The sequence below is a fragment of the Pleurodeles waltl genome, chromosome 6 (assembly GCF_031143425.1).
Source record: "Pleurodeles waltl isolate 20211129_DDA chromosome 6, aPleWal1.hap1.20221129, whole genome shotgun sequence".
Taxonomy (NCBI): Eukaryota; Metazoa; Chordata; class Amphibia; order Caudata; family Salamandridae; genus Pleurodeles; species Pleurodeles waltl.
This window is the reverse complement of record NC_090445.1, coordinates 1,074,575,003-1,074,588,479: the sequence shown is the minus strand read 5'-3', so window position 1 is coordinate 1,074,588,479 and position 13,477 is coordinate 1,074,575,003. Positions and strand designations below refer to the sequence as shown.

At 41.7% G+C, this 13,477-nt stretch overlaps 1 protein-coding gene across 2 annotated transcripts in view; it reads right to left on the bottom strand.

Moving 5' to 3' along the window:
- Nucleotides 1-13,477, bottom strand: part of FAM131C (family with sequence similarity 131 member C) — a 292,326-nt gene that overhangs the window by 105,821 nt on the left and 173,028 nt on the right. The window contains exons 3-4 of one of the 2 annotated variants that reach the window (XM_069240100.1): nucleotides 11,486-11,521; nucleotides 9,517-9,610 (exon numbers count right to left, since the gene is read on the bottom strand). In XM_069240100.1, coding sequence (XP_069096201.1) covers nucleotides 9,517-9,610; nucleotides 11,486-11,521 — 130 coding nt within the window. The remainder of the gene's footprint in view (nucleotides 1-9,516; nucleotides 9,611-11,485; nucleotides 11,522-13,477) is intronic. The other variant, XM_069240101.1, reaches the window with a different exon arrangement.

Here is a 13,477-nt window from a genome sequence, read left to right as displayed (position 1 = left end):
CACCTGATAAATAACATTCATTGCAATTTATCAGGTACAATAGTTATCACCTATTCTGATTTTTTTGGGAAGGACATGCAGTTTTGCATACTAACAGCCCCATGACCTAGGAAGTACTGTGCCTTCTACCTACGTTAAAGTACGGCCAGTTTGACCTACTAAATCATAAGATAGTGTGTGAACTACTCAGATTGCTTAAAATTGCAACTGCACAATTTAATGGGTAACTTGTAATCAGGCTCTAAATATTGGCAGTTTCATAGTGATGATATTTACATAAAACTCTGACCTACTCGTAATTGTGACACACATGCAATCAAGGTATTGTAAGTAGAAGGGTATAACCGTCCACTGTCATCATCCATTCTGACTTTATGATGCAGATGTTTAGACACAAGGATATGCAAACCTTAAAAAAACAGAAAAATCTTACCTGTAAAATCAGTCCCAGACTGTATTGGTAGCCGACGAAAGGAACTAAGTAATTATTGAACAGACTTATCTGCCGAAGTCCATAAGCAGCCTTTCAGATGTATTTTTCACTTAAGAGGGTAGTCTGATGAAAATGAGGACCTGCCTGGGACAGATTTATATAATCAAGGCTCCCTTGATCTCAGCTCCCACAATCAGGGTATGAAATTCCTCGGGAATATGTTGCATAATTTCTCTTACTTTCCTAAACTGAAAAAACCCAGTGTTGATCATCATTAATAGTTGAGGTAATATTGTCTGCTCCTCCAAGATGTTTTACTTTATTTCTTTTACTTCTGTTTGGAAAACACAGAAATCTGGCTGCGGAAACCAGTTCCAGCGTTTTTTCAGTAAATGAGTTTTGCTAAATCTCAAGATTTTAGAGCCTAGGAAACACAAAAACGATGAGTCTGCACGTGTAAAAGTATGTCTCGGTGCCTGTGCAGATTTTCTACTTTTTTACATTCACAAACATTCAAAGAAGTATTGCTTGAAAGTTGTGCCATGTGCAATGTTTCCAGATACACCACAGGGAATGTGGTGTGGCATATTTCCAAGGCTCAGTTTCAGTAGCGATTCTTAGTGGGTCGTAAATAGGCCCACCTCATGCATATTAATGAGGTAGGTCGTAATTTGAGACCTATGAGGAATCGCAGCCATCACAGGGATGGTGGATTGTTGGGCTCAGAAGACCACTGTGTCTGTGATTGCTTTTTAATAAAGCAATTTTTTTTTCAAATGCAGCCCGGGATGCGTTTTAAAAAAATGGAAACTTTGCAGTTTCATTTTTTTTAGAATTAGGCAGTGGTCCCTGGGACCACTGCCTGCTCTTAAAAAATATTATTACTTACATTTTCAAAGGGGAAGGGGTCTCTATGGGACCCCTTCCCTTTTACAAATGGGTTACCACCAGTTTGAAACTTGTGGTAAAGTGTTACCATTTTGCAACTGCAATTCAGTCGCCAAACAGTAATATATACTATACCGATTCAGTATTTGAAAGGCACGCCCTAAAAACGCTCCTTCCAAAAACTGAATCACAAAAGTAAAATGCGATTTGGTAACAAGTTACTGAATCGCATTTTGCCTTTTGTATGCTGGAAATGTTTTTTTATGATTATAAACAGCCTGATGGTCCATTTGTGACCAGAAAAATGCTTTGTACATCTGGCCTTTGTCCCCCGGTTCCGAGGGTTTAAGTACAAGAGGAATAGAGTCCATGGGGAAAATGCACTTTTTAGAAAACTCAACAGGGAGGAAATTTTCCCCTTAGAGAATGCCCTTCTCTCACACCAGCAGCAAATCTTGGGGTGATCTGTTCCCTACCCATCCTGTAAGTGGAGTTACTCTAACAAATGGATGAAGTAACTCACCTACCACTTCGAAGGTTGAACTGGGGTCAAAGTGGAGTTTAGAAATTCCCACACATGTAGGGGTTTGCTACATTCCCAAACTGGGAATTTAGCACTGCACCTTTCTCTGCAGTTGTGGTGGAGACCTTCACAGTAGTAAATTCATTCACACTTGCTAGGATTTCCTTTGAGTATTCCTGGCAGGTGTAAATGTAGGTATTTTTTGCTGTCTGTGTATGTTTATGTCTGAAAGTGCCATTGTGAATTTTCCCACAAGTTTTGTTTCCAACGAAACAAAGTACTAAAGCCATTCTAAGCTTCAACCATTCCTCTGGGACAAAGCTTTCAGTCCCTGATGGTCAGCAGCCTCAAATGACCCTAAAACCTTGTAATGTATGGCTCAGCCTCCTTTACCTGCCACAGGAATGCATGTGACAAGGTGAGTTTCTAGAAGAACAGATGATGGAAGGAATGTTGAACAATGCAAACATTCACCCCAGTCCCATACATCTGGGTTTAATCCATTGTATTTTCTGCTCACCATGCCACCCCAGGTTGGACCCAGCCATATGCAAATCAGTCTTGACCCTGCTCCTCATAGGAACAGTCCAGCGTGAACTGCCAAGCCAGGTCCTCCCTGGACTGGAAACAAGCATCCTAGGACCGGTTTCAGAGTATCACCCTTTGTCAGCCAGGCTGGCTTGAATCCAGTGACGCAGTGAGCAAGGGACCCACGTCTGGGCATACCCTTCCCACTTTGGGCGACAAATGCAAAAAGAACAGATGATGGACGGAATGCTGAACAATGCAAACATTCACCCCCAGTCACAAGGATCTGCGTTTAATCCATCGTTTTTTTGTTCTCCACCCCAGTTTGGACCCAGCCATATGTAAAACAGTCTTGTCCCTGTTCCTCATGGAAACAGTCCAGCTCCACTGCAGTAAAATTCCTCAGTTCACATGTGTCCTATAGCCTGTACCAGTGGATGGCAGCTTGGGGCTGTTTAATGTGAGGAATAGTTTCAGTGTAGGGCATCATATCTGTATTATGGGGGTATTAGAAAATTTATTGAAGCAGTGCCAGGTGATTAGAGGCTACTCACTCACAGTATGGACCTGTGCACAATATAATATATACAAATAAAAAGATGATCAATATTAACTAAGGTGGTTTAGGCTTGCAGGTCAAACCAAGCGGTTACGAGTGGCAAAGTAACTTCAGTGATATAATTCAGCACCTAGGTTTACTGGTGCCATGTGGTATTGCTCTGCCATTACAAGAAAATGACAAGACAATGACCCGGTAATAGGTAATAATATGCAAATGCAGACTTACAGCCCCTGTTTATACATCTCTTCCCTCATCACCGGACCATTCTCTGTCAGTGAGTTTAACAAGCTTCTGGAAGATCAAACTCAGTCTTGGCTTCTCTGCAGCTCATATTTAGAGGTGTAGTGAAACCAAGGACCTTAAAAAGCTGCTCCTTTGGAGGTAACCACTCACAACTAACACGCTCACCATGGATTAAGGGATTCTTCAAAATGTTAAAGATACAAACATATATCACGTATAGCTATTTTTCTTCAATTCTCACTAGAAGATTAATTGCAGTACGTCACAAGTTCATACCTAACCGCAAATTTAAAAAAGGTGATGGAATGACTGTTGATACCTAAAAGTATTTAATATTATATTCAGGTGTCAAACTTAATATGTCATTTTGGAGCTTCCTTTACCACACTCCAATGTGCATATGTATTACAAAATGGCATTAAGATGTACTGCAAAAAATGTGGTTAGTACTAATAATTGCATTCCTTTCTTGAGATATATATACAACTGCTTCAAAAGAAGGCAGATGGAGACTGCCATGATAAAAAATCATGTTGTGTAACAGCCATTTGTGGTTGTCCCCGAAAGGCAAAATGGAGACAAAAGTATTTAGGGTGACAGCATGGTGCTTAATGCTCTTTAGTTTCTTCAGGGGGTAAATAGTCTTCCTTGGGATCGTCTCTACACTGTGTTTCAATCCACAGCAGGACAGAAAGAACTTAGGGGGTATTCTTCAGCATTGAGTCAATCGACCCTCCCACCAGCCCAGTTCGATACCTGGACCCATGGATCCTCTTAGCCTGTCCTCTGCTCCACCTCTCACTCCCCTTATTATCACTCTGCTCCCTACCACATCACACAAAGCTTCTGACTAGAGGGTGGCTGCTGCCGTAGTGGCGATCACTCCACTGAACCTATTACGATTTTCCCGCTAGGCTGACGGCGGAAACTGAGGTTTCCATCCGTCAGTCCAGCGGGAAACTGGTGGCAGCATTGCCACTGGCTCGACACTGAGCCGGCTGCAATACTGTTGCCTGCAGGGTGCACCACCACCAGCAACTTTGCAGTGTTCACTGTCTGCACAGGAGACAATGAACATTGCGATGGTGCTGAGCAGGAGGACCCCTGCACTGCCCATGCCAAGTGCCTGGGCAGTGCGGGGACCCTCCTGTGGCCCCTGCACCCATTCTCCATCAGCCTTTTCATGTTGGTACAACCACCATGAAAAGGCTGGCTGAGAACGAGGTTGTAATCAGCAGGGCGGTGCTCCATGCAGCGCCGTCCTGGCTGATTGTGATCTCCATCCACCGTCAACCCGTCGGGATCACCGATCCCGGTGGAGACTGAGGAACCCTGGTTGTCTGACTGCCAGGGTCGTAATGTGGTGGTGAGACCGCCCAAGCAGCGACGGTCCTGACTGCTGAGGCGAGGCTGGCGTTCTCAAGACCATCAGCCTCATAATGACACCCCATGTCTCCTATGTATGCTCACTATCCACATATCTTTGAATGACATGGCTATAAAATGGGTCCAATTCTTTGTTCAGTACATATCCAAATTGTGCCTCTATCTAAAGCCCTTTGCTCTCCATATAATTCCACCACTCAGCATATAACCTTTTTCCCCCCGAATCTGCATTATGAAAAATTATGCACTTTGATCAGACAGAGCCTCTATATTTCCAACATGACTCAAGTAGGGTGAGGTGTTCCTCAGCACTGAAGTTCATGACTTTTTGTGTAATGCATATATGAGACCATTACGTAAAACAAATACTAACTGCATTTGCTTATGGGATGAATCCTGACAGCACTCCGAACTGCATTCAGTTCAATTCAATTCAATTTAAAAATACTTTATTAATGATAATCATAAAAAGTAAAGTAAAATAAAACAAAAAAACTATTAAAAGAGCATAGAATTTAGTCAGTGAAGAATAGATTTAAAAAAACGCTCCCATGGTGAAACAAATAACATTATCCTTTAACATTTGTAAGAAGCACAAAGCAGGTCTTCACCTGGCATATTTAGATTATTATATGGCACTGAAAACTGTAAACTGTAAAATTCACACCATTTACAACAAAAATATCAAAGTTCAGAAGTGATTGGTTCAAAGTAATGTCAGATGGGCATATACAAAACCTGCTCTGAAAACATAACAGATTGCTGATTTTGCCACATCTAAATCTAATAACAAAGTACTTTCCTATTAGCTGGGTACAATCTGCAGGTAATAATGATATCTGCTGTTGTTTGCACTGCTGCATATTGTCTCACGGACGAGTCTAGAAAGGCGTCTTTTTTTCCAAGAAAGCGCGCTTGACCCAAATCATGTCCCTATTTTTCGCAGAGGAAGGATTCTTGAAAAAGGACGACCATCCCAAGCAAATAGCAGCCAGGAAATTTTAGGCCATTGTTGCACGATAGACAGCCGCTAATAATAGTGTGATTAAGGGTAGTAGAGGGCTTGTCCAAATTGATAGCCAGAGCATAACGGGGCCTCACACAATATAATTCTCAAAGTATGAGAGTCCTAATTCCTTGTGGCAAAGATAGTGTGAAGTGCTAGCTGGGTGAGAAAGGAGGTGGCGGTGGAAACAATTCTTACACCTCTAATGATGAGGAATTGGCATATCCCCAGATCCCGCCCCCATATCTATCAATTAAGACACACCGTCTCTGAGATTTCTACCACTGGAGTAATGGTTTGTCACCCAAGGAAGATGGTAGGCTAAATAGGGCTAGCCTAAATTTAAACATCAGGCTGAAACGTTAGTCCCACGTTTTGAGAAGAATTAAAAACTACCCCAAAACGGGAAACTTAACTACCGTTTCTTAAATTATTATTGTCAATAGAAAATGTGGGCAGTTCAGAGCTACTTGGGCAACATGACATGATTTGTGACTTTGAAAAATTATTGGCATGGTCTACGTCAGCCATGAACTAAGTAAAAGCTTCCACAAAAGTCCTTAAGGCCTTGGTAATGTCTGCCAACAAGACCCCACCATCTATGAATAAAAGCATGGGTATATCTCTAGAGCAGTGGTTCCCAACCTTTTGACTTCAGTGGAACCCCACTTAATCATTTTTGGAATCTGGGGACCCCCACTGAATTATTTTTGGAATCCAGGGACCCCCCACAGGGTTATTACAGAAAGCTAAGGACCTAATCTGTTAATATTATCTAATTTTCTGAGCAGTCGTGGACCCCCTGAGGAGGCTTTGCGGAACCCCAGGGGTCTCCAGACCACAGGTTGGGAACCACTGCTGTAGAGCTTAAAGATGGCATATTTTGGCAACCATTATTAAAATGCAAATTTAGTTTGTTAACATATAAAATGAATAAGAGCAGGAGAAGCCCAGAGTTCTGGCATACTACATGCCCCAAACTAAACGTTTCTGTTTTCTCTCCGTCGGGGCCAAATCCGACCCTGGCAGAGAGATTCTGATGTTGGTCACATGTCTGGGTCAAGTCCTTGTTCTAAAAGATGGGACCACGATTTCTCATGATTTACCCTGTCAAATGCGCTTGCCAAATCCCTAAAGGCTAGGTAGAATGGGCAATGCCTTGCTAGGGTATATTTGTTAATTATCAACTGATGATTTGAGCATTGCTCCATAATCCCTAGTCATTCCAGAAGAGCAAATTTTATTATTCTCATTCATGAATTCGATTGAAAATCACTTTTCCAATAACTTTGACAGTACAGTCAATAAGAGAAATTAGTGTGTAACATCTAGGCTCCAACTTATGCCTTTTCTTAAAGGTGGGGGGTTTCGTGGATGATGACCAACAATCGGGCATCAGGGAATGGCACAGGTTGTTAAGACTGTTAGTTAACAATGGGTCCACAAATCCATGTTGCATTTTAATACATACACAGGTACTCCATATGAGCCAGGAGCTTTCTCCAAAGGGCTTTGTCGCAAGGCTGTTAAGAGCTCCTGGAGGTCGAAGCTTAGCTTTGTATTAAAAACTGTGGGGCATATTTCCAAGCCTCATGCGCCACTTGTGCGTCACTTTTTTGGGTGCAGACCCATATCTACAAGGCCACACAAAGCCACTTTGCATGGCTTTTCATGCCCTTGTAGATATGGAGTAAGGCAAGCCTACTCTGCATCAGGGGGCATTCAATGTACATTGCAATGGATTTTCTGTGCAACAGCCATGTGCTTTGATGCATTCTCAGATTTGCAAGGATGTGTAAACCTGGGAATGCATAAAAACCATTTGCCTCCCCAGGGGAGGCATAACAAGGAGAAATGTTTTAATTTCTCCTCGTTTTTCGTCTTTCGATGTGTGCTGCAATCTGCAGGTCACATATAGAATGAGGAAAATGCCTCCATGGATTGTCTGTGCAGGAAGGTGTCCATTTCTGCACAAAACAATCCTGCATGCAACACAGGCACCCTTGCACAATGGTACAAGGATGCCTGCATTGGCGCTAAGCAGCCATTTGTGCGCCACGAGGAGGGAAGGGTCAAAAATGCGTCATGTTTTTTAAAAACAGTGCATTCCTGCCCTTTTCCTGTGGCGCAGGGCACTGCAGCAAGGTCACTTGTAAATAAGCATCTTTATTGCTACGTGAATTTAAGTTATAATCAGACCTGGGCGAAAAATAGTAAAAACCCTTAAAGTGTGAAACCCTTTTTTTCAGCACTGATGTGGGTACCCATAGTAGTTTGAGTTGTTCTGTTAGACCTAATGGAATTAGCAGTCTGCAAAAACATGTTAGGATTTGTCCTTTTAGATGCCAATCCGTCCCAGTTGTGGTTTTCATCTAATTTTTCATCAGTTTCAAACCTGCCCTGTTTTGTGTGCGGCAGATTTTAACCTCCACTATCTCCCTTCGGTTTTTTTGACAGGGCTTTGTGCAGACATCTGTTGACAGAGGAACAGGCTGCACTCAACCATTGCGATGGTGGTAATTTCTTGTGTTGGATGGGCTTCAAAAGTGTAATAGTGATACAATTGCACAGTTTGATCCTGCTAGACATAACTTGTTCACTATCTGCAGTTGCAGACAGGCAAGTGGTAAAAAGGGTAAACTTTTATTTATCTTAGTAATTAGGAATTTCCAAGGATCGAGCAAGTTCCACGACCGTCTCATCCCATTATGTAATGAGCTTGCTCAGGAGGAGTATACTTTAAGTCCAGAAGGTCACTCTTCAAATGATACTTCAGGAGCCTATGTGACAAGTTGCACATCCCTGACCAAAGAAGGTTGGAATCACTTTTTCACTGCAAATGTCACTCTTGTTAGCGTTGGTTAAATCACAAGCCATGATATAGCTGTTTAATTCAAATCCCTCTATGGCCCGGGCGAACAAGCGTAAGAGCAGGACCCTGAAAGGAGTCATGCAGTCCTACGTTTTAAGTGCATTCACCAAATTTAGTGTTAAATTCAACAGAAAGGATCAGATTGAGATATTGGTGCAGGGATTTAATGATTATTGGCAAACCATCAATCACATTAAAAAGAATTTAAAAGCTGAACGGAAATCACTAGCACTTTTTAATAAAATTACCTGAACCACCCGGTTTTTTATCTCTAAAAGATCAATCTTGGCATTAAGGGAAAGCTTACCAGGTTGAGAAACGCCCTTTTCTGCGACCCTCACTTCTGTTTCCCACAAGTAAACTCTGGAACTTGGATCATGAAACAGAATATCGGCTCACTTATTGAGGTGTAGCTAAGAATTCAAATTTTCATCCTTATGATTGTAAATGTTAGAAATCTGGCTGATTGGCTCATTGAGCTGAGAGATTGCTACTGAAACGTGTAGTGATTTGCACAAAATGAGTTCAGTTCCTAGCAAAGCAGACTCAATCTTTCCCGTTCTGAAGGTCCATGAATTGAGTAACACTAACTTGGGTAATATTAACATCTCTACTTAGAAACAACAGAAGTGTGGTTGGAAGCACAATATAAAAGAAAGTATTAAATCAGCTTCTGCTCATTTGGAAGCCGAAAGCTGGGCTTGGTTATACTCAGGCCCAGCACATAGTTTATTTTATGTGGGAGTGAATACAGTCAAATGGGTTAAACAAATGCTGAAGTAATCATCACATAATGGTTAGCTCTCTTTTTCTGATTGAGGATTGGTTCACAGTTTCATGCTTGCTTCCACAAACAACGGTAGCCCATGCGAAAAATTGAAAAGGCACGCTCACCATGCACAAACAAACACATGTAAAATACATTTGAGGAGCTATAATGGGAGATGCAGTGCTTCTTATTTAACCAGAGGTACTCAAATGCTTAGAGGTGGAAGATACAAAGATCCATAAATTTCCACAAAATTCGCAAAACTGGAGCATGAAGGCAATGGAAGGATGGTTTGCCTTTACCTACCCACCAGAGAGGACGTCGCCAGCTCAGTGATGTCATAGCTGTTGGAGGTTGACTTGGTCTCCGCCAGGATGCCATTAGAGTTCTTGCAACATTTCTAAGGGAAGAAAATGAAACAGTAAAGACCAATTTGGAATCCACTGGTTTCAGTCATCACACTAACACAGAGCCTGATCATTGCCTAGATAATGGAATCTCACAACAGGTAGGGGACAAGGCTGACATAATGGTTCAAACTAGACCAGCTGACTACTTCTCCCCTACAGTATTAACTTCCTTTGAACACCAACAGGTTTTCCAAATGCTTACAGAGCATGCACCTGACCATACATGAAAAACGTAAGCATGATGTATTAATGGTATTATGGAACTTTCCACCTGTCTCTATCTAGATTCATGAAGACTTCCAACTTTTGAGTTCTTCAAATTAGTATGAAAAAGTGTGAACAGCACAGGCATTATGGCCGCTTATAGAGAAGGATTCTGCATCTGACATTTAAGGTAATCGAACTTGTGATTCCACAGCTGTGACATTCATTGCATAAGAAAGGATTTGCCACACTTGCCACATATTCCGCCACATGTAATATATTTCAACAAAAAGGTTTCCAGACAAAATGAATTAAAAGTTATTTTAAAATAGTGCACCACATGAAACTGTATGGTGACAGAACTTTACACAGTTTATCTAGTCATCTTTCAGGTGACAATTTCTATATTAAGACTTTGATAGGGCACTAATGAGCTGAAGCATTTCCCCATACAATATTAATGTGAATTAAATTGACAAGGTAGCAGTGCGCTGCATTATGCTGTATAATAATGAATTTCCTTGCCGCATAATTTAGTCAGCCCTGCCACATAATTTGATCCTCTATTTCCAAATTATTTGAGAGTCCCTGCCTATATCACACAACCTATTGTACCACAGTTGATGATGGAACTTTCTAGTTCACTACCTGTTATTACTAAAATGGTTGTCCTACAAATATCCATATACAGACTTTTCACTTAGTGCTGTTCAGGGCCATGGATATTTTAATCTGATGATGTTAAGTGCTGCTTTCATTTATAAGAACTATCTGGGTTACATTGTTTACACTCATTGAATACCCAAAGGCAGCCACTTCTACATAAACAGAAGTCGCTTTCAAAGAAGTGTTGGCAGATGCGCCTGAATCTATGCAACAAAATAAATTTGCAGCAGGTGCAAAACTGGCATGTGCTATAAAAAGAACCAGTGGAAAAAGTTGCAGCAGAAATGAAATGACCTACATGGAAAACTCAAGATTTCCTTAGGTGACTTTGGAAGGTCCGAAATATGACAGGCCGTTGAGTGGGCGGTGCATTTCCATTTGCATATTTCCGGAACAGCATTTCCTAAACATCATCTGAGAAAAATATTGTGATCAAGATATCGACTGCACCCAATGGAGCTATATTTTAGTAAATTATATTTACGATACAATATTAATGTCATGCGATATTTTTACTTTCACTATTCTTACATAGCCACAGAGTATGCCTTATTTCCAGAGAAGGGTTCAACTCACATCTGGTGGACCTTTTTTTAGGGCGTGTGGTCTCCCACAAACTATATGGGCTCTTGTTCTGAGGGCTGTGGTATTTCTGTGAGTTAAAACCACCAGTGAAAAAGTTGATCCATTCCAGTGCCTTTTTTTTTTTTGCTAAAGGTACAGTGTTATCTTCCCATTCCAAGTTCCACAGGTCAAAATGGGGAACAACACGTTAATAGTGCATATTTTCAATCATTCACTGCTTTTTTTTAAGGAATGTGTGTAGCTAAATACTGCTGGTGAGCATTAATTTCACACATCCCAGAAGTGGAAGTTGATCACAAACACAGTTTAGGCTAATATGAGTAAGCCCAGTTACAAATCGAATGCGCTGCTCATTGAGTATGGGTCTGATGGTGGGGTTTTTGATGAGAATGAATGAATAATGCACTGACCTGCAAGGGGTCCCAGCAGAAGTCCGACTGGCCATCCTTAAAGAAAGGAAAAGACAAGCTGAAGAAGAGATGAATATGTTTCATTTTGATATGCTAGTTCTCTTATAAAAGTGTGGTTTTATGTCACAATATCATAGTCAGAAATGCCGTTCTACCTAAGTATTAGGGATGCGGATCTCTGTCAACATTTGGGTGTAATTTTCTGAGTTTTTTGAATTCACAAAGGTCTCAAGGAGTGCGCCTGGAAAACAGTCCAAGCTCAGACTTACCTCTAGAAGTTCATGAGGCATTCTCATACGGGTCATATTCCGGCTGTGTAGAGTTCTCCACAACAGAAAACTCAAAATAGAGGTCTGTGGGCTACTGTACAAATGTACAGTTTTTTTCTTTGAAGGAAAAACATTTTTTCCAAGTCAAGAAAGCCTTTGCACTGCACACCCACCAAATTCGGGATGATTCACTCCCCTTCCCAACTTGGAAAGGGGCCCTAGACTAAAGTAAAAGTTCTACCGTTTATACAATGGAAAGAGGAATGTGGAAGTTTGTGAATGCCCACAAGCATCCATGTTTATAAGCATTCACAATCTTCCAAGCTGAGCCACACTATGGAAAGCTCATTTTCCCACCCTTTGGCTCGGTTTATAGATGTGAAGAACTTTGTGCCCTGTGGTGGAGATGACTGCACAAGTAAATGGGTTTACAGCTGAAGGAATCCCTCCGTGAATTCCTGCATGCGTGCAATAGGTACATTTAGACATACACTTGTGTATAAGACCAAATTTAAGTTTGTGTCCTAAATATTGTTTAACAAAGTATGGTCCTCTTAGGTGTAAATGTTGTTTTAATAACGCTAATGGGGCACTACAAATAGTAAATGATATTTAGGACAAGGCAATTATGTCAGGCAGTGATGGGACTATGATTTTCTGGAACCACACCTAGATGTGCATATCTGCCTAGTAACCATTTACTAAAAAACAGAAGTTACTGCTGGTCTGACATCAGTGCTTAATTTGTAAATAAAAACGTGCTGGTGCCCAAAGCCTTCCTCTTAAACGCTGCTGCAATTAAATGTGCGAACATTGAATACTGAGACAGCGTAATCCTAAAGCCATCACGGCCCTCTTCAATCCATTTAAAGGCACTCCTGCCCCTTCTGCACACTCTTGCAGTTTTCTCTTTCTCCCATTGAGACGCTTTTTCGTTTCTCTCTTCCTCCATCTTTCCCATAAGTGTCTTTTGCTCGAAGTAAATGTTTGAGGCAGAAAAATAAGTGCCGGCCCTCAAAAATAAGTGCCGGTGCTCTGCACCAGAAACAACAAGCACAAATTAAGCACTGTCTGACATGCTGATTACAGTGCACAATGCTTACATTTCATATACAGTTTCCATATTCCCTGACTACTATGATTGCCTCAGGGCGCACTCTGGATAATTTTATTGAATGTATGAATACCAGTGGCGGCTCCTCCTCCTGCTGGGCTTGAGAGAGCCTGCACAGGCTCCCAATCTCCTTGGACGTGCCCTGGCTGGGTGCTCCCAGCTAATCCTGATGCTGCTCTGAGCAGGGCTAGGACTGGCGCAGGGCAGGCTGGGAGCCTGTTCGTGCAGCATCGGGCGACAGAGAGGAAATGTTTATTCCAGAGCACCCCCGCACGCCGCCCCGCCCCACCCTTTGAGCTCCACGCGAGCTGCTATTAATGAATACCTATAATATTGCACACATATATGTAGAGCCCAGCTGCCCAGAGGGCGCCCAGATGCTGCCTACCACAAAGAGACCGGGGAAAGATAGTTGGAACGGAAAACTCATGTTTTCAGTTGAAGTATGAATCTCTGTTCAGTCGCCCAACTAAGGATGACAAGCTATTTAATGTTTAGTGGTGTACTGCAAAAGAATATCAGTTTATTTTCTGTCAGAGGAATCTACATAATTTCTAATCAATATACAGATCATATGAATATGTGAAAGCAGCAGTCTCTGTGTTTGTG